The following is a 21,842-nucleotide window of genomic DNA, read 5'->3' as shown; positions in this document are numbered from 1 at the left end:
TTTGACTTTGTAATGGGCTCCAGCTGCATTTTAGTTTTACTGTGTGCCATATATTTTATGTTTTGTTAGTTCTTCCCCAATGCTTGAACAAATAGATTGTAGATGGTGTAATAATTAATACATCATTCTAAATAACAGCTAAAATTTTAAAATGCAGCTTAGTGTATATTATGCTTTGTGAAAGCAAATGGGTGAAGATTTGTTTGAATTTCTTGCATCTATCCAACTGTAAATTAGATATAACTATTAGGACGTGTGTGTTTTGTAGAGTTATTTCCATAATCACAGTTTGTTGTCCATTGTACATTACATTCTGTAACATTGAATGTTTTGTGGTGACCAACAATTTGAATTGGGCTTTGGGGGGAAAATTTGTGCATATCTAAAGTTGCAGTTCACCTTAAAGAGCATTACCATTTATGAACTGTAATTAACGTCCTAAATGTTTTTTCATGCAGTTGGGAAACACTAGACAGTTTTATGCAACATGACGTCCAGGAACTCTGCAGGGTGGTAAGTTTTTTTCCCCATATATAAATCCATTGCTTGTAATTGTTATATTTAATTATATTGATCCTATTGTGTTTAATTCAATAACATGTCTTGGGAGTTTACAGATGTACATAAGTTGTTGTAGAATTGAGTGTTTTTAAATTGTTCTTATTCATTGAACATTTGAAACATGCAGGCTTACACAAATTGAAGCCTCATGCTTCCTCTGCTGATCCAATATTATTCTCAACATTGTTTTCTCACTCTGTCTCCAAGGAATATATCCTAATAGTTTTAAGCTTCTTGGTCTCCAACTTGAATATATTCAAAGATTCCCCATCTCTGATTAAAATTAGTCATTGCCTTCAGAAGATTCCCCTCTCTGTCTTAAATAGATGACTTCTCATTCTGAAACTGGTCTATATTCTATTACAGCAAATAAATATCTTAGCATCCAACCTACCATCCCCACCACCCCTTAGAATCTTAAACATTTCAAGAAATTTGTTTTTCTTTCATCCTAACTCCAGGGGATGCTCAGTCTTCATGTTAACCCTAAATCCCAAGAAATATCAACATGACTGTAATTTTGATTGCTTTCAATGCAGGTATATCTTTATAGAGCCCAAAGCTGTCCTTGTTGTAATCAGTGCCCTGTGAAATTTGCATTAAATGTTCCTTTTTTTAAAAAAAACAAGTTTGCATGCATAGGGATGAAGGGTAACTTTTCATTATATTTGCTGATTATTATATTTGCTTGCTAACAAATATTTTGTGTTCCCAGACAGCAAATTTTGTATAATTGTATTTTCTTCCCCCCCCCCCCCTTCCTAAATTGATAAACCTCAATTTTGTGTGGATAAATATTATTTGATGTGTAGTAATCTTGGATTATTTTAAAGCTGCATGTTTGGTGCTTGTGAATTGTTTGCTTTTAGAATATTGCAATAATTGGAATGATCTTTATGTTTGGAAACTATATGGAAAATATGTAAAGTAACTTGCAACCCAAGCTAATATCTTGCATGTTTAAATGGTATTTTGTATATTTGGTAGCAGCAACTACAGTATTAATTACTCCTATCATAACTTGAGTATTGGTGCAACCATTTTCTTCTACTTTGTTAATTACTGTATTGGAAATGGGGTGTGAAATATTCCATCTGGTTGTATTAGGGCCTTAGCAAACTCTTGGGCATTGAAATAATATGTAAATATAAATACCTGTTTTCTGTGACCGTCTACATGCCCTTATTTGCTGAGGACTGCTTATGGCAAAAGCAAGTTACTGCAATATTAATGGAGACATGAGACTTCAGATGCTGGAATCTGGAACAGCAAAGGATGTGCTTGGAGGGACTGAGGATGAGACAGCATCTATGGAGGGAAGCAGACAGCTGGCATTTTGTTCAAGAGCTTTTATTTTAACTGTTTGCTGTGTGGGGCAGTATTATGCAGATGTTGCCTGACATGGAGATTTTCCATCATTTTGTTATTGCATTTAATTGATAGAGCTATTTCGGTTTTCATAAGGAGGGTAACAAGGTTTTGAATGGGCAAACAAAGTAAGCAAGTCATTCCAAACTGAAGTGATTTAGAGTTGTTATAATTACTTCAAAAATTTATCAATGCCCATGAGAAATTTAGTATATTTATGAGCCATTATGACTGAAAACTCATAAGAACATGCTTCCGTTTGATTGATGGCAAGATACACTATTGATCTGTAAAAATTATTCTAGTTAATATACTTGGTTTGTTTTGTCATGAATTTTAGTCTTTTTAAAAAGTAAATCTGACAGTAGAACTGTTTTTCCAGCTACTGGATAATGTGGAGAATAAAATGAAAGGAACCTGTGTAGAGGGAACTATTCCAAAATTATTCAGAGGAAAAATGGTGGTAAGTGCTTTTTGAATTACTTGCTTAAAGTTTACATTGTTCGTTAATGTCAAGTCAACAAGAATTTCAGGATGTATATTGTATACATTTCTCTGAGATTAAAGCACCTTTGAAACCAATAAAGATTTTTTTTCTTTTGGAAGTCATATATTCAATGCAAGCATGTGGAGTATCGATCTGAGAGAATAGAAGATTACTATGATATTCAACTCAGTATAAAGGGAAAGAAAAATAGTGAGTACAGTTATTATTTGTATATTTAACTTTTGAATTGTAGCAAATTTACCAACCTCTTGCTTTTGTTTCATAGTATTTGAATCTTTCAAAGATTATGTGGCAGTGGAGCAGCTGGATGGGGATAACAAATACGATGCTGGAGAGCATGGTTTACAGGTACATTTCTGATGCATGGTATCACAGCATCAGTCATTTTAGTAAATATTTAGCAATGAGAAATAGTTATATAGTTGTATTGAGACACCATGTTAAATATCTGCATTAATTTGAATACGAGTTCTGTCACAATAACAATCTGTTTTATTTTAAAACTTTGAGTTCCATTCACCGCTTAATAGCATTTCCAGTTTTCAGTCTGAACAGGAATCACAGGAGCATGCTTTCATTTGAAATGCTTAGTTGGTGGCAAGATACAGTATCAATCTGTAAAACTTGGTCTAGTTTCAATTACTGAAGCTTACCTCCTGTAGCTCAGATTGACTTCTATCAGTTTTCATTCCAAATAAAACTAGAACTGAATAATTAACTGCAACACTACTGCAGTGTTAACTGCTTTCCCCCCTTCATCTTTTTTTATTCAGATTTTTGTCTTCTTCCCTTCAAGTCCTGGTGAAAAGTCTCAGCCCAACATGGCAAATTTATATTTCTCTCCATAGATGCTGCTTGACCCACAGAGTTTCGCAGCATTTTGTTGCTCTATGTTTCCAGTATCTGCAGAATCTCTTGTCCGTTTGATCATTGTTTATGGAGTCTTGTCAAGGCAAATTCAGTTAATTCCCTGATTCCAATAGTTCCCTTTCTGTAATCTTGTTGTAAATCTGTTGCAGCGGTTGACTCATGTCTATCTTTGCTATCTGCAGTCACTCCAAAATTTGTAAAGGGCAGTTTTTTTTCAAGCAGAGATTCTGGATGCATCACTTTGTCTGTACTTGTCCTAAAGGACATTTGATCTTGCATGTATATGCTAATATTTATTTACTGTTTACAGGATGCAGAAAAAGGTGTGAAATTTCTTACTTTTCCACCAGTATTGCATCTTCAGCTTATGCGTTTCATGTATGACCCACAGACTGATCAGAATATTAAAATAAATGACAGGTAAGCATTTTTTTGTGGGGGGGGAGGACATTGTGCCTTGACATTGGAAAATCTTATTTCAAATTAAAATGGTACAGTTTCACTGAATACAATTCAAATATGAATTTTGGGTTCATTGAGCTTCTCTACTTTGTTGCAACATGATGGCTAAATATAGTTTGTTTTGGGTCTGTCCAACATGTCATGTACAGTGGAAAATGAGTGCAGAACATTGTTCTAAGCAGCCTCAGCGCAATTAGTTTTAGATTCTAAATTGTACATGCATGCTACTTTTCTGCAGTTTTCAAGTTTAGTGTTCATGTTAACACCTGTAGTGGAGTAACTAAACCACTGCAAAATAGCTGGTGCATTTTCTCTCAAGTGCTCATGACAGCAGCCAAAGAAATTGTATACCAGGGGTCTACATTGAAACTTCGCCACTAATGATTTATGACAGATGTAGCGCAACTGCTCCTCATTGCCTTCCGTGCACATAAAGGAAGTCAGATACATTAGATTGAGATTATGAAAGAATCTGGACAGAAATTGTATTAACTTTAGTAAATTATTTATGCAGCCCTTTGAGTCTTTGTGTGGTAAATGGATTGGATTTTCTGCTCTTAAAACTGTACTTTTTGTGTGATTGAGATGCATTTGTAATCAGTTTTACATTAGAAATCTAGTTAAGTTTATGGCTAAGTATGGAGAAAATAAAAAAAGAATTGACCAGGGAAATTTGGATCTGTAACATTGCATTTATTTCAGAACAATATGCTATTTAATACTGGTAAAATTTCTTGAAGGATGACTGAGTTGTTATCCAAGTTCGTTTAGGAAATGATTTGTAGTTATTACAAATATGAAACCTTGCCTTTTGTTAGTGTGATGTGGAAAAAGTAAGCCTGTTTTCAACTGCAAGGAAGTCCTATTTTATCAAGTTCAACTTCAGAATGCATATCTAGCTGATTAATTTTAAATGATCGATGAGCAGCGATTAATGTAGTGAATTTTGTTTTTAAATTAATTTTGGGGATTTGGGTATCACTGGCGAAACTAATGTTTACTGTACATCTCTAATTTCTTTTGGGAAGATGGTAGTGAACCATTGCAATTATCCTGGTGAGGATCATCCCACAATGCTCTTGGATAGGTAGTTGTGGGGTATTGAAAACAAAGAATCGGTAAGGTATTTTGGTGTCAGGATAGTGCCTAATTAATCTATTGACTAATGGATCTATGGGATGTGAGAGCAAAATAGATCAGCCAGAGGGTTCCCATGCATCACAGTGAGAATGTGCAAACAGCACACAGGACCAAAGGTTAGGATTGAACTTAAAAGGCAGCTGTTCAATACACTTTATATGAGCTACACTATAAAATGAGCAGTTTTCTCTTTCCAAGAACAGCTTTTTGTGTTTTTTCAGATTTGAATTTCCTGAGCATTTGCCCTTAGATGAGTTCCTTCAAAAACCTGACCCAAAGGATTCTGCTAATTACATACTACATGCAGTGCTGGTGCACAGTGGGGATAATCATGGTGGACATTATGTAGTCTACCTCAACCCTAAGGGTGATGGAAAAGTAAGTATATTTTAACAAAAAGTGTAGCATCTGTGCATGATGGGTGTATTATTTTTAAAAAGCTGCAGTAATGTGTTGAAATTCTGGGTGATCAAAACGTGTATTTGAGCATAGTTTATCCTTGTGCTTATTTACTAGAAGTCTATATAAAGTAAATTTATTTTCATAGATCATGCTGTATATGTTACCATATACAGGCGGAAGATTAGGTTTTGTGGGCAGTAAATCCAAGAAACAATAGAATCAATGAAAGCCACACCCAATTGGATGGACAAGCAACCAATGTACAATAGACAACAAACTGCAAACACAAAAGAAAAAATAATAATAGAAAATAATAATAAGTCAAAAACTTGGAATGAAGTGTCCTTGAAAGTGAGTCCATAGGTTATGGGAATATTTCAATGATGGGACAAGTGAAGTTGTCCCCTTTGGTTCAAGAACCCGAGAAGTGAGCATGACCTGGGTGAGGATGGGTGCTGCTTTCCTGCAACAGCATTCCATGTAGTAGTGCTCAATGCTAGGGAGGGTTTTACCTGTGATGAATGGGCTGTATCCACTACTTTTATAGAAAATGGAAAATCAGAGGCATTGTTGGTGTTTCCATGCTAGACTGTGATGCAAATAGTCAATATACTCTTAACCCCACATTTATAAAAGTTTGTTAAAGTTTTAGATGTCATGTTGAATCTTTGCAAACTTGGGTGAAAGTAGAGGAACTTCCTCTGCATAATTGCACTTGCGTGCTGCGCCCAGGGCAGATCCTCTGAAATAACGCCGAAGAATTTGAAGATGCTGACCCTCTTCACCTCTGATCCATCAATGAGGACTAGCTCATGATTTCCTCCTCCTGAAATCAGTATCTTGTATTCATTTTTTCCAAAAGACATGTTAATATTTCAGTTGTGTGATCTTTCATCAGAACAGAAATAAAAACCTTTGTATATGAAGTCCCAGAGAAGGGCAGGAGGAATTGGAAGTAGAATGGCACAGTAGCATAGCAGTTAGGGTAACACAGTTAACAGTGCGAGTAACCATTTCCACTGCTGTCCTTAGGGAGTTCATATGTTCTCCTTATGGGTTTCTTCCGAGCGCTCTGATTTTCTTCCACACTCAGAAGATGTACAGCTTAGTGGATTAATTGTTCACAAAGTTGTAACAGGGCAGTGCAGGCTTATTGAGCTGGAAAGGCCTGTTGTGCTGCTTCTCTAACTAAATAATAAATATTTGACTGGAGAGCAAGCAGAAGAGTAATATTGTAACTTTGAGATACAAGTTGTAAACAAAGATGTTGTTGGAGAAGAAAAATTGGGGTTAACCTTTCAGATTTTAAAAATCAGCTAGAAACTCTATTTGAAGTTGAATCTAGTGTTAATCCTTAAAGCATGAAAGTGGTTAATGAGAAAATGAAATTCTGTTCCTTGGGTAAAATTGGGCCTTGCTGGAATGGTGCAGAAGGACATTGTCAGAAGTGGCTAACAGCTGGAAGCTCAGGTCATCTTTACAGCTAACAGCTATTCCCTAAAACATTCATTGGATCTGTGTTTGATAACACCATGTAGAAGAGACTGCATTAGAAGAGGTGCAAATGAATCCTGGCCTCATCTGTGAATTGTGTTTGTTCTTGAATGTTGGAATGGAAAGAGGTAACAAAGCAGGAGTTATACCTCCCAGTTGCATGGGAAGGTTCAGTGAGAATGAGAGATGTTAATGAGGATGGAAGTACAAAGTAGAGCAACCTGGGAAAAGATATCCTTTGGAAATGTTACAAGGCAATGGGATGTCTAGTGGCAGCATACTGAAAAGATTTTTTAAAAATTATAGATTAGCTTTATTTGTCACATGTACATCGAAACAAAAGTGAAATGCAACTACTTTGTGTGTCAACAGCCAAAAGAGGGAGCATGTGCTGGGGCACGCGTGCATCGCCACGCTTCTGGTGCCTACATATCCTGCCCACAACATACGAACTATAACTTGCAAGTCTTTAGAATGTGGAAGAAAACTGGAGCACCAGGAGAAAAACCCATGCAGTCACAAAGAGAATATTCAGATTTCTTACAGGTAGCGGCTGGAATTGAACCTTAAACTCTGAGCTGTAAAGCGTTGTACTAACCGCTATGCTACCGAGAAGATCATAGATTTGCAGAACAGGCTTGTGCTTGCCTAGGAGGAATGAGAATGCAAGAGTAATAAATGCTCAGCTGGATACAAAACCTTTTACAGTTTTTCTCTCCTATCCGACTAGTTCCAATGAAAGGTAGTTCATCTGAAACGTTAACCCTGTTGTGCTCACTGGTCACTGCAGAGTATTTCCAGCTTTATTTCCAACATTCAGAATCTGGAGCAACTATATTTCATTAGGAGTTTGAAGAGATTTGGTATGTCAGCAAATACACTCAAGAACTTGTATAGGTGTGCCATGGAGAGCGTTCTGGCAGGCTGCATCACTATCTGGTATGGGAGGGCTATTGCACAGGACCAAAAGAAGCTGCAGAGGGTGGTAAATTTAGTTGGCTCCATCTTGGGTACTAGTCTACAAAATACCCAGAGCATCTTCAAGGAGCAGTATCTCAGAAAGGTAACATCTGTTGTTAGGGATCTCCAGCACCCAGGGCATGCCCTTTTCTCACTGTTACCATCAGGTAAGAAGTAGAGAAGCCTGAAGGCGCACACTCAATGATTCAAGAACAGCTTTTTCCCCTCTGCCACCTAATTCCTAAATGAACATTGAATCCATGAGCACTACCTCACCTTTTTTACTATAATGTTTTTTGCATGATTTTTAATCCATTCAATATATGTATACTGTGATTTACTTATTTTATTTTTTTCTTCTATATTATGCATTGCATTAAACTGCTGCTGCTAAGTTATCAACTTTCACAACACAAACTGGTGATAATAAACCTGATTCCAGTTGTTTTGTTTTTGTAGTTTTGAGTTTCACTGCTGTTTTTCACCCTCTTCCCTGTTTTCATTCTTGGCTTGCTTTCATATCTGATGAAAAGTTACTGACTTGAAACATTTACTCTGTTTTCTCTACACAACTGCTGCCTGGTCTGTTGAATATTTCTTTCCATTGTTTTTATTATTATTTCTGGGTATCAGCAAACACTTTAGAGCATTTTAGTTAATTTGAAGAAATAACTTTAATGATCTGTTTTAATTAAACTTGGGCTAAAATTAGACATTTGTTTTTCTCGAGTGGTGTAAATTCGATGACGACGTTGTATCAAGGTGTACAAAAGAAGAAGCAATTGAACACAACTATGGGGGTCATGATGATGACTTGTCTGTGCGACATTGCACTAATGCCTACATGTTAGTGTACATCAGGGAATCAAAACTAAGTAAGTAAAATTATTTGCTTGTTGAAATGCCTTCACAGTTTTAGTATATCTTTCAGTGCGCATATTTACCAGCAGACTTAAGCCATCTGTTCTTAGACCCAGATGTTAATGCCTGTCGTGTATATGCAGTGGGACTGGCCAAGTTAAAGTATAGTTACCTAGTCAATCTACGTGGATAATCTAAAGCTTTGGACAGCTCATTTATGTAACCCTAAGGTTTGACACATATGACAAATTCTACACGAGGGCATGGGAAGGAAATCTCTTACAATGTTGTGTACATATTTTTCTTTGACTGAATTGTTAGGTCTGTCTTCAAGTGGAATTAGTCAAATTCAAAGTAAAGTATGCTCTGGCTATTATTTGCAATTGTTACCAATAAATTCAGTTTAATTTGGAATATTTGCAAATTCACTTATTTGCCTGCAGAATAATGAAGTTACACACACACAATGCTGGTGGAACGCAGTAGGCCAGGCAGCATCTGTAGGAAAAAGTACAGTCGACGTTTCGGGTCGAGGCCCTTTGTCAGGAATGATGGAAGACAGGAGGGGGAGGGATGAAGCTGAGAAGTTGATTGGCAAAAGGGATACAAGACTGGAGAAGGGGAAGTGTCATAGCACGGAGGGTCTTGGAAGAAAGAAAGGGGGAGGGGAGCACCAGGGGAAGATGGAGAACAGAAGAGGAGTTGTGAGAGGGAAAAAGAATAATTAGGGATGGGGTAGAAGGGGAGGAGAGGCATTAATGGAAGTTAGAGAAATCAATGTTCATGCTGTCAGGTTGGAGGCTACCCAGATGGAATATAAGGTGTTATTCCTCCAACCTGAGTGTGGCTTCATCTTGACAGTAGGGGAGGCCATGGATTGACATATCAGAATGGGAATGGGACGTGAAATTAAAATGTGTGGCCACTGGGAGATTCTGTGTTGGGTCTCACCAATATATAGAAGGCCACACCGGGAGTACCGGATGCAGTATATCACCCCAGCAGACCCACAGGTGAAGTGTCACCTCACCTGGAAGGACTGTCTGGGGCCTTGAATGGTGGTGAGGGAGGAAGTGTAAGGGCAGGTGTAGCACTTGTTCTGCTTACAAGAATATACAAAGACCCGACGCAGACTGGGAGACCGTTTCACTGAACACCTACGCTCTGTATGCCAGAGGAAGCAGGATCTCCCAGTGGCCACAGATTTGAATTCCACGTCCCATTCCCATTCCAATATGTCAATCTATGGCCTCCTCTAATGTCGAGATGAAGCCACACTCAGGTTGAAGGAACACCTTATATTCCATCTGGATAGCCTCCAACCTGATGGCATGAACATTGATTTCTCTCACTTCTGTTAATGCCCCTCCTCCCCTTCTTGCCCCATCCCTAATTTTTTTTCTTTCTCTCTCACAATAACTCCTTGCCTGTTCTCCATCTTTCTATGGTGCTCCCCTCCCCCTTTCTTCCAAGACCTTCTGTTCTATGATATTCCCCCTTCTCCAGCCTTTATCCCTTTTGCCAATCAACTTCCCAGCTCTTAGCTTCATCTTCCCCCCACCCCCTGTCTTCTGTCATTTCAGGTCTCCCCCTCCCTCTCCTACTTTCAAATCTCTTACTATCTCTTTTTTCCATTAGTCCTGACAAAGGGTTTCGACCCAAAACATTGACTGTACTTATTCCTATAGATGCTGCCTGGCCTGCTGCGTTCCACCAGCATTTTGTGTGTTGCTTGAATTTCCAGCTTCTGCAGATTTTCTCATATTTGCATTTTTAAATAATGGAGTTGCTGGCTGTAAAGTATTTGAGTCATATTTGGATTGCAAAGGGATTGTATTGTACTTGTATTATTATGAATATCTGTCCTGATATTGTAAGCTTGAGATAATTCATGAGAGCAGATATTCAAACAATTCTGTTTACAGGTGAAGTGTTGCAGGCAGTCACAGACCACAACATTCCACAACAACTGGTTGAGCGTCTTCAAGAAGAAAAGAGAGTAGAGGCTCAGAAGAGAAAGGAAAGGCAAGAGGCACACCTCTACATGCAAGTGCAGGTACAACTGCATCCATAGACCTGTTTACTCCATGATAGCACAAACATTGAACATAGAAGACCTATAGCACAATACAGGCCCTTCAGCCCATGATGCTGTGCTGAACGTAAGGCCATAAGATATAGAAGCAGAAATGGGCCATTTGGCCCATCGAGTCTGCTCTGCCATTCATTCATGGGCTGATCCAATTCTTCCAGTCATCCCCACTCTCCTACCTTCACCCCATGCCCATATCCAAATCATTGACATAAATGGTAAAAAGCAGCAGTCCCAACACCAACCCTTGTGGAACTCCATGTACTTAGAAATTACCTAGGGTTACCCATAGCCCTCTATTTTTCTAAGCTCCATGTACTTATCCAGGAGTCTTTTAAAGGACCCTATCATATCAGCCTTCACTGTCGTACTCGCCACCCTCTGCGTTTATATATTTAAAAAACACTTGCCCTTGACATCTCCTCTGTACCTACTTCCAAGCACCTTAAAGCTGTGCCCTCTCGTGTTAGGCATTTCAGCCCTGGGGAAAAGTCACTGACTATCTCACGATCAATGCCTCTCATCGTCTTATACATCTCTATCGGGTCTCCTCTCATCCTTCCTGATATGTCTAGCAACACTATGCTCATGTGCAGAATTTGTCTCTGAACTTCAAGGAGTTGACCAATGTACCTGAAAATCAAATGTGGAATAAATCCAGACTAGATTCTGTTAGCTCTATGCTGCTTTGATGATGTCAGTGGATGTTGTTTATTTGGATCTTCAGAAAGCCTTTGAGGAGTGCTACACACAAAGCTATTTAAAATAAGAGCCCATGGTATTACAGGAAGGATCTTGCACAGGCAGAAGATTGGCTGCCAGTAACTAATGGTGTTCCACAAGGGTCAGTATTGGGACTGCTTCTTTTCACATTACGTTAATGATTTGAATGAGGGAATTGATGGTTTTGTGGCCATGTTTACAGGTGATACAGTGATAGTGAAGGGGCAGTAGTGTTGAGGACACTGTCTGCAGAAGGTCTTGGGATAATGAGTAAAGAAGTGGCAGATGGAATATAGTGTTGGGAAGTATACGGTCATGCTCTTCGGTGGAAAGATTAAAGGAGCAAGCTAGTTTCTAAACAGAAAATTCAAAAATCGGAATTACGGAGGAACTTGCAGTTATTGTGCAGGATTCCCTGCAAGTTAACTTGGAGGTTGAGGTAGTAATAAGAAAAGCAAATGTAATTTAGCATTCATTTCAGAGTATAAGAGCAAGGATGTAATGCCAAGGCAGGCACCAATGAAGCCTCACTTGGAGCGTTGTGAGTAGTTTTGGGCCTCTTATCTAATAAGATGTTGTGGCATTGGAGTGTGCCCAGAGGTGGTTCACGAGAATGATTCTGGGACTGAAAGTGTTATCGTTTGTGGAGTGTTTTGATGCCTCTGGGCATGTGCTTGCTGGAGTTTAGAAGAATGAAGGAAAACTCATTGAAACCCACCAGATATGTAAAGGTCCATATAGAGTGATCGGGGAAAGTATGATTCCTATGGTGGCTGAGTCCAAGACCAGAGGGCACAGCCTCAGAATAGAGGGACATTTATTTAGAGCAGTTGATGAAGAGTTTCTTTAGCCAGAGGGTGGTGAATCCGTAGAAATCATTGCCACAGACGACTGTGGAGGCCAAATCATTGAGTACATTTAAAGCAGAGGTCATTATGTTTGTGATTAGTCAGGATGTCGGAGGTTATGGGGAAAAGGCACGAGGTTGGGGGGATAATAAATGGTGGTGCAGACTTAATGAGCCAAAATGACCTAATTCTATTCCATTGTCTTGGTCTTAAGGCCTTTTGTTTTACTTGTACACTTTCCAAATGAATAAAATTCGCTTTCATTTTTAAATAATTGCTAATTCCATCTTTGCCCCACACTTACTTGAAAACTACTCAAATTTTTTATCCTCGTTGTGTGAAAGTAGAGGAGTGGCACTGTCTCTTTTGTCTGATTTCTTGTGACAGAAGACTGGGATGCTGTTCAGCTTTTCAGCAGTACATGAAATTAACATTATGACCACTACTTAATCTATTTCTAATCTAACCTTTCCAGATTTACTTTATCCAGATTTCCATGAGAACTAAATTTTCACAAGCTTGTCTTACTTTCATTCTCTTGACATGTTTGCTGTGATGTCTGCTTTGTACTTTATCCTTGTCACCTTTGCACAAAAGACAAAGCTGAAACAGCTACTTTTAGTCCTCTGCCCAGAATTTATTTTAAACCATCTGCATCCAATTTCATTTGTTAAAATCCCATTTAAAATTTCAAGAAATGAAGTGACTGAGATGAAGAAAAATAGCCAGTGTGACTGCAACTAATTCCAATGTTATATTTCAGATAGTAACAGAAGACCAGTTCTGTGGACATCAGGGTAACGATATGTATGATGAAGAAAAAGTGAAATATACAGTGTTCAAAGTCCTCAAAAACTCCACACTTGCCGAATTTGTTCAGAATTTATCGCAAACAATGGTGAATATTTCAGTAAGAGCTGTCCTTGAAGGTGTAAATCAGTGATTTTTGTTGATATTTTGCTGTCATTTGCCTAATAATCATTTTGTTATGCTTTTGGTACTTCCCTGGATTACAGCTGAGGGTACCAGAACTGGGAAGTTGATCATTTCAGTTCTACTTTGGATGCCCTGCCTTCAGCTACAGGATGTTAAATTCTTGAATTCATTCCTTAAAATTCTGTATTATTTTCACACAAGTGCATTTAAAGAACTGCACATGCGGTCTTTTGTCCAAATATTTATTTATATTACCTCTTTCAAAAAAAATGCTCCCAGAATTTGAATCAGATTCTGGTACTTGGGCTAGTGATAATGGGGTAGAAAATTAGAGTAGCTAATCAACTGACTTGGATGATAACCTTCAATTATTTGTAAATTATAATCCAAGAAACATTAATGAGTTGTTAGTACAGACGTTGATGTGGTGTACAGGAGCTAAAATGTTCTAGTTTTAGATGGAGCTTTTGATTGACTAATAAATGAAGTGCAGATTAAGGAGTTCTTGGTTTTGGATATCATTGAGCTTACTGAGCAACTATCGGCTACATTTATTTAAGCAAATGGGAAATATTCTGTGGTACCTTTTGACTTGTAGAAATTAGAGCAGAGTTGTGGATTAAAAAATGAATCACTTGGCGCTTTTGCCAAGACTTTCATCTAGTATTTTATCCTTTTCATTATTTAGGGTTATCCACAGGAACAGATACGGTTATGGCCAATGCAAGCCCGGAGTAATGGAACTAAGAGACCAGCAATGTTGGATTATGAAGCAGATAGCAACAAAACTGTAAGTTTGTGTTCTCATATGCCATAGTTATAGCTCACTCTATTTTATTCCTCAAATCCTTAACATAAACTGAAGATTTGGCCTTCTTGAGTCTCCAGTTTATGTAAAAACCTTAAACTGGATGTGGAAAAAAAAGCTCTCTGGTTTGTTAAAAACATAGATCTTTATTTTCTCTCGTTGAAAAGTAATGTTGTCATGCTGTTATCATTATTTTTCCTAACTTCAGGTGGCACACTGGTACAGCTCTTAGTGCCAGAGATTCTGGTTCAGTCCTAACCTTGGAATCTCTGTGAAGTTCTCCCTGAGGCCACGTGGGATGTGGTTGGTTGGTTGGTAAATTAGCTACTCCACACTGTCCTTAGTGTGTTGATGAGTGGCAGTATTTGGAGGGGTAAATAAATTAATAGTTTGAAGGTCACTGTAGATTGAGTCAAAATGGGCCTGTCTTTGTAGCATGGTTTCACTGAGCTTTTACAGGTGACCTTTAAGTGCAATGTAGTTGAGATTCAATTAACTACTTGGATGTCATGTATTTCAAATTTATTATCTGTTAAAGGAAAACACATTTCTCACAGTTAAAATTTGGAGAGATGACTTGTAAGCCATCTATAATCCAGTAATTTTGAATTTTCTTCATTTTGTGGAACTTGAAGTAAGAAAGTGATGTGGAAAAGAGGGGTTTAGAAAAAAAATTCAGTTGTTAGCAACAGTGAATGAAGAGGCAACCTATAAAGTCAGGCTGAAAACAAGGGATATGGGTCTGCAAGTATCCAGGATAAAGTTACTTAAGCTTGGGCTGTAAATTCGCAGTGGTGCACTAACTACTTTTTAATGAAAATAAAATGCAGGTGTTCAGCTTCAAAAGTTTGAGGTAAATTTATTGAAGTATGTATATGCCATCATATACTGGAGATTAATTTTCTTAAATTCACAGTAGAACAAAGAAATATAGAATCAAAGGAAAAACTGCCCACAATGAGAAACAGCCAATGTGCAAAAGAAGACAAACTACAAAAATTGATAGATGATACTGAGAGCATGAATAATACTGTAGAAAGAATGTTTTAAGCTTTAGGCTTTGAAATGATTCTTTGTTTTATCACAGATGCTGCTTGTCTTTAGGAGGATTTCATGCATTTTCTTGCACTAATTCTGATTTGAGTGTTCATTATAAATAACTATCCAACATTTATCAGAAGCTACCTGCTTTGTATATTCTGTTTGGTATATTGCCCATTCAATCAATGTAGTTTGCATTTTAAATCATTTCAGTGTAGAAAAAAGTGTTTATTTGATTTTTAGAACATTGTAACACAAAGTCAACTTTTGAGTTAAATGTGCTCTAATAACCAAAATTTGATTTCCCCCAGATGATTGAATTGAGTGATAATGACAACCCATGGACAATATTTCTAGAAACAGTAGATCCAGAGTTAGCAGCCAGTGGAGCAACATTGCCTAAATTTGATAAAGATCGTAAGTCCATGTTAATGTATTCATATGTTGATTTGTGATTATAGGCAGCAGTTACATTTTTTGATTTTGTCATTAAAGGCAGCATTAATCTGGGCAGTTTGGGTGGTGTGATGCTAGAAAATGCCCTGCATCATGTGATATTATGTGAATCCATGTCACGTCAGGTTGAAAATAAACTCAGTTAACTTGTTTACTGTTTTGCCACACAAATAACGTACTCGCACATGTGTTTTGTGAGTGCAAGTTTTATTCTATACCTCAAATTTTAGGCTAGTGATTTGTGACCTCAGGGAATTTCTGTAATTCATGATTTTAATGCAGGGATTGTCTGTACTTGGAGATGGCTGTTAAACATTACAGGTTACCTTTGTCACATGTACATCAAAAACATGCAGTGAAATGCATAGTTTGCGTCAGTGACCACAAAATATGTTGGGGTCAGCCTGCAATGTTACCATCTTTCTGCTGTCAATAGAGAATGCCACTTCCTTACCTAACCTCTATGTCTTTGGAATGAGTGAAGTAGCTGGAGCATCCAGAGGAAACCCATGGAGGATAGTACAAGCTCCTTATAGATAGCAGTGGGAATTGAATCCCAATCTTCAGATCAATCGCATGTTGTGCTGCTATGCTGCATGCTGTCACCATGGTACGGTATTAGTAAGTGACATGATGTAATAGGAGCATAAGTAGGCCACTTAGCCCCATAAACCTACCCCATCATTCAGTACTATCATGGCTAAACTGTGCTGTCCTCACTCTTTTCCCCATAACCCTTAATTCCTCTATTTCAAATCTCTAACTGGCACTACTTTGTTTCTTGTTATTTATCAGTCTTGTTCTCTAGTGGTCCTACACAGAATGTAGCCATATGAAATAGGAGCAGGATGTCACTTGGTTGTAAACTTTTACTTCCTTTCATATCGTTGCTTCTTGTGAACAATAACGCAGATAATGCCATAAAACAATTTTTTTTTCCAGATGATGTGATGTTGTTTTTGAAGATGTATGACCCCAAAACTAGGAGTTTAAATTACTGTGGACATATCTACACACCTATATCGTGTAAAATCCGTAAGTTCCCAATTGATATTGCACATATTAATTTTGAAAGTATTCTAAATAATAACTTGTACACTATTTTATGCAGGTGATTTACTGCCGATCATGTGTGAGAGAGCAGGGTTTCCGCAAGGAACTAGTCTTATCCTCTATGAGGTATGATGAACATAACAAACATTAAAATAGTTTTGAAATATTTGATTAAAGCCATAGCATTGCTGTGTGAATCTGACTTTTTTCCATATTTTTTCAGAATTACTATTTTTTTTAATCAGGAATAAATTTTTATTTGATATCTGGTTGTTGAACAATGTGGCTTTTATAATTACAGCAACAGATAAATGGTAACAATTTAAATTTTTTTTAAATCTGCTTTAATTCACTTATTCTCTCTTTACTTCAGGAAGTAAAACCCAATTTAACTGAGAGAATTCAAGATTATGAGGTGTCCCTTGATAAAGCACTTGATGAACTCATGGATGGTGATATTATAGTATTTCAGAAGTAAGTAATGTTTTTGAGTTAATTAAGGGGTCCAACTCATCAGGTTATGTTTTGGTCTGATAAGTACTTTATTAACTTGTGGGATGGTAAGGCCTGAAATCCCAGAAAATTTTGAGTGGGCTAACAGCAGTGGTGATTGCAAATGTACACAGCTGTATGAAGCAGTTCTGTGATAGAAATTCGTCAGAAATAATTTCATTGCATTCATTTTAAATAATTCTTATAAAATTTAAGGGATTTTTATGCAAAAAAAGTTTCATCGCCTTTATATATTTTAAAATCCTATTGGAGCAAGCCAAGTGACCTCCTTGACCTGCCTGCTCAACCTTTTGTTTATAATTGTGTTCTACTAATTTTCCACCCATCAATTTGGTGCTGGATAATAATAGGGCAATTTTGGTTTGTAATTTGTTTACCATACAGTAGTTATCATTTAATGGAGTAAGATGCAACAGGCTGTTTTCAATACAGTATACTTCCCAAAAGCCTGTTTGTGCAGGATTTTACCAGGTGGAAAGCATCTAGTCTTAGCCAGGAGTACTGTCAAAATTCTCCTTGATGTGCTTCCAAACAGTGTATCTGAATTATATTTAGAATGGGAATCCAGGCTGATTTCAACCCCACCCCAACCCTGGTGCTTCATGTTAATTGAAGTGCCTCCACTTCTGTCCAGTTCTTGGCAGGTAGTTTGTTATGGGCCAAGATTTAGACTGGGGCTTCATGTTTTCAAACATGGTTCTGGCAGTAATTTCTTATTCTTCAGGCCTCTTGCCTCACAGTGATTATCTGCACAGATCCTATTTACTTGCATGCCCTTTCAACCCCATTTCCACGTGTTTTCCTACAACCCAGGGCCAATTTACATTTGTCATTTAAACAACTTGCATGCCTGTGCTATCTGGGTGGAAACCTGATTACTGGGGGACGCCACACTGTCTCATGAAGAATGAGCAGGCTCCATACAGACAGCAACCAAAGTCAGAATAAAACCCAAAACTCGAGCTATGAGAAAGCTGCACTGGGTACTGTGCTACTATGCCACCCTGATATATTGATTGCACTACATTTTGGCTCTGGAGTTCTGAACAGACTCTGGATTTTTTTTTCTAGCTGCAGCCCTTTTCAGCTCTTTGAGATTAGCAATCAGTATTGATGTGGTTTGAGCTGGGGGAAGCATTTTTTTTGTATAGCACTGCAATGGATTGCTGCATTTCATCAAAACTTATATGTTCTAGTTAAAGTCTACAGTGATGCTACCTACAGTTTGGTTTTCTCTTAAACTATAAAGGAAATGAAAACACAACTGTAATCAGTGACACTGGATACTTGTAACTATTTGATTTCTTTCCAATTTGGTGGCTCAAAGCATATTCCACCTTATTTTTCCAGTATTTTGCAGGTATCAAAATTTGCTACCCCAGCTCAAAATGTAATCCGCCCTGCAGACGCACAAAACATCAGTGTGAGTTACTGCTCAATTGTGACAGGCTCCAGACCTCAGCTTGCTTCCACATTGGGTAATGAAATTGCCTAGCCTTTGCATGTTTATCCTTACGATTGGCAAGAGGTGCTATTCAATGTTGGAAAGCCAAAAATTATAGCTAGCAAGTCAAGCATTCAACACTTGTGTTATTGATGTACACATTCAACTTGGATGTTGCACACATTCTGTTACTATGTTTTTAAGCCTAGCTGTACAGCAAAAACATCAAGGACAGTGTCATTTGTTATTTTTAGTTAGATATGTGGCCACCACACATGACGTGTAATATTGGTTCTTCAATTTAAAATATTGCATGCTTGTAAGTTACCTCCTTTTGACTTGTAATGTGCTGGAACGTGGATATTAGAGGGCAATAATAAAGTTCCAGGATATTGTTTAAATAAATTATTTGAGAAATCGCAAACCTTTTTTTAAAGATGTTATGTTCTGCCATTATAAAAGTAAATAGTTGACAACACAACACAAGTTTTTATGGCAAAGGATTATGTTGATCTTAGGTGTATTTTTGAAAATCTTGGCATAATGTGGGTAGAATTTCTCTATTTGCATGTCAGCTTGCATTTCTTATCTACTGGAGTTAGATGTTTGTGGTGGCTGGTCATTGGGTTACTTGCCAGAAGTCTGATGCATCTTCAATTATTTCCCCCCAACTTTTTCCAGTGGAAACAAATGGAAGAATGGTCAGAATTGGCCTGTTGTCACTCCAGCCTACTAGTTTCAACTGAGCTTAGTGAATTGTGGCAAACTGAAGTTGTTCCCCTCTGCCGAATGCTTTTCTTATGCTATAATTTTACTTCTAGTTTACTTTCTAGCTATCATACTCATCCAGCTCCTTTTTTCTGTTCATCCCTACTCCTTGAATCTCAGCTTATTTTTATATCTTCCTCCTTAAATTGGGCATTTTTCTATTAAGGGGAATAGATAGAACTGATCATTTGATATTGATCAGCATTCTTCTGAGCAGGGAAGCAAAATTATCTTCAACTCTTCTGGACGCTAGATTCTGGAGTCGTGGATTTAGGGTTACAATCCCGAAATACGTGAACTTCATTAGTGAAGAGATGCCCTGCTGTATATTAAGTTTCTGATGTGGAAAAAGAACCAATTGTTGGCTTACCAGGGAATGGAGGAATGTACTGCTTGGCTAAATAGGTATAAACAGATATAGATTAAACAAAATTAATGTTTGCTTTGTGACCGCTTCAAGCAACATTTGAGTATAGTGGAATAGAATTTGTACTCAACAATTTTAACACTTTCCGATTAAAGTTAATGGAATTTTATCCCTTCTTCCCATGTCATTGCAGTTGTGAATATTATATCATAAAGAGTAAACTTTGATTGCATGGCAGGCACAAAACATAATTAAGTTCATGTTTGGAGGAATTGCTTGGCCATGTAGTCATTGAAATATTTTGACTGGTTTTCAGGGATGATCCAGAAAATGACTCCAGTGAGTTGCCAACAGCAAAAGATTATTTTCGGGATCTCTACCATCGGGTTGATGTCATCTTTTGTGATAAGACTATTCCTAATGACCCAGGCTTTGTGGTCACTCTGTCTAATAGAATGAACTACTTTCAGGTATGAAAGTTTTGACATATGTTCACTTCAGGGTTTAAATAGGTGTCGTAAAATTTAGGCTCAAGTGACATGAATTTGGCTACACTGAACCAGTACCAACAATTGCACCTTCCATTTAAAGCATTCTGAAGGTGGGCATTGAATATTTTACAATACATGTAGATTATCTCTGGGTTTGGTAGTTATGTTTGCAACTAAACATTTGTTACCTTAGCCTTGGCTTATCAGCTATATCAAAAAGCTGACCTTTAAGTCTTAATACTGTTAAGTCAAATACTGCTTATTTGATAGCTGACATTTGTGTAATTCCTTTAATACAGTGATTTACTAAGGAGCTTAAATGAAGGATTGTTTTACAAAATGTAATACACCAACTAAGGTGATTTCAGGTAAAGGACAGAGCCCATAACCTTCAGGAATATAAAATGGATTATTTTTAAATGATCACTGCTGGGTTGTTAGACAAGATCAGACATGGTTACTAGACATCCGGAGATGATGGAATGAGTAAGACATTGGAATAGTGAAGATGAGAGAGCAGCAAATGAAATGCTGGAATAGAGCTTGTCAACATTATGATGTAATACATATTTTGCTGATGGAGCCACAAATGCAATCAGCCCAGTTCCAGACTCATCTTCAAAGTAGTGTTCTAGGCCAACCACTCTTGACATTTAACTTCACTTCAGAAGTAGTGGAGGTGGGGTGTGGAGAGTTGAAGCTTCTAGAAAATGCAACAAAATATGTTTGGGTGATTCCCAGGTATGCGCTGAGTGTCATTTAATAACCATGCTATGCCAGGCTATGACCATCACCAACAAGTCTAGCTGATCTTGATGTTCAGTGGCATTTTCCTATCTGCATGTCTCAAATTTTCTAGGAGGCACAATTGACCCAAAATTAAAATGAGCAGTCAGGTAATTCATTGGCTGCAAGAGTGAGTCAGTTATTAGTATCGTATGGATGTTACTTACCTCCTGATATCCAAGGCCTCTGTCATTTACAAGGCTTAAGTTGGTTGGCATGCTCTCCATTGCCTGTATGAAAATAGTGCCAAAAATACTGAAGAAGTCTTTGTGTCATCCAGAGCAAAGCAGCCTGCTGGATTGCCACCTCACTTAACCATGATTATTCATTGTCTCCAATACTAAGGCACAGTGACTGCAAGATGTATTCTTTACAAAATGCTCTGGGTCATTTGTCTTAAGTTATTCTGGTAGCACTTCTCAAAAGCTCAACTTCAGTCAACTTCACTACACTTCTGTTTGTGGGTTCCTTTCCAAGTCTCACATAGTGCTGAATCTAGAGATGTACTGCTGGATATTCCTTATTGCTAGGTATAAATCCTAATGCTCTCAATCCAGTAGTAAAGTGGGAGTACTTTCACCAGGTGACCACTGCCACCACGTTGAGGGCAATTAGGGATGGGCAGTTATGCTGACATGGTTAAAAATAGAACTTTCACTTTAAAGAGGTCTCCTTTTCTGTTCAGTGCTTATTTCAAACGTCTTCATTCCATTATAGATACTAAGTTGCAATATCCAATTTTAATAAGTTGCTATTTATAACACCAGGTTTTAAATGTGCTTTCTTTTTGGTAGGTTGCCAAGACTGTTGCTCAGCGACTAAACACTGACCCAATGTTGCTTCAATTCTTCAAGTCTCAAGGGTAAGACTACATAATTTCATTGCTGAAA

The 21,842-nt window shown here is 37.6% G+C and overlaps 1 protein-coding gene across 7 annotated transcripts in view; it reads left to right on the top strand.

Moving 5' to 3' along the window:
* usp7 (ubiquitin specific peptidase 7 (herpes virus-associated)) overlaps positions 1–21,842 on the top strand; it is a 74,090-nt gene that overhangs the window by 36,234 nt on the left and 16,014 nt on the right. For all 7 annotated transcript variants that reach the window (XM_059979169.1, XM_059979175.1, XM_059979172.1 and 4 more), the window contains 16 exons: positions 459–513; positions 2,312–2,392; positions 2,536–2,626; positions 2,703–2,785; positions 3,618–3,727; positions 5,131–5,287; positions 8,496–8,640; positions 10,552–10,682; positions 13,053–13,187; positions 13,914–14,015; positions 15,386–15,491; positions 16,473–16,565; positions 16,642–16,709; positions 16,957–17,057; positions 19,992–20,145; positions 21,747–21,814. In XM_059979169.1, the coding sequence (XP_059835152.1) occupies positions 459–513; positions 2,312–2,392; positions 2,536–2,626; positions 2,703–2,785; positions 3,618–3,727; positions 5,131–5,287; positions 8,496–8,640; positions 10,552–10,682; positions 13,053–13,187; positions 13,914–14,015; positions 15,386–15,491; positions 16,473–16,565; positions 16,642–16,709; positions 16,957–17,057; positions 19,992–20,145; positions 21,747–21,814 (1,680 nt within the window). The remainder of the gene's footprint in view (positions 1–458; positions 514–2,311; positions 2,393–2,535; positions 2,627–2,702; positions 2,786–3,617; positions 3,728–5,130; positions 5,288–8,495; positions 8,641–10,551; positions 10,683–13,052; positions 13,188–13,913; positions 14,016–15,385; positions 15,492–16,472; positions 16,566–16,641; positions 16,710–16,956; positions 17,058–19,991; positions 20,146–21,746; positions 21,815–21,842) is intronic.

Source organism: Hypanus sabinus, chromosome 9 (genome assembly GCF_030144855.1).
Source record: "Hypanus sabinus isolate sHypSab1 chromosome 9, sHypSab1.hap1, whole genome shotgun sequence".
NCBI classification, from domain to species: Eukaryota; Metazoa; Chordata; class Chondrichthyes; order Myliobatiformes; family Dasyatidae; genus Hypanus; species Hypanus sabinus.
Note: the sequence above shows the minus strand (reverse complement) of the source record. Positions and strands in the feature narration are given on the sequence as shown.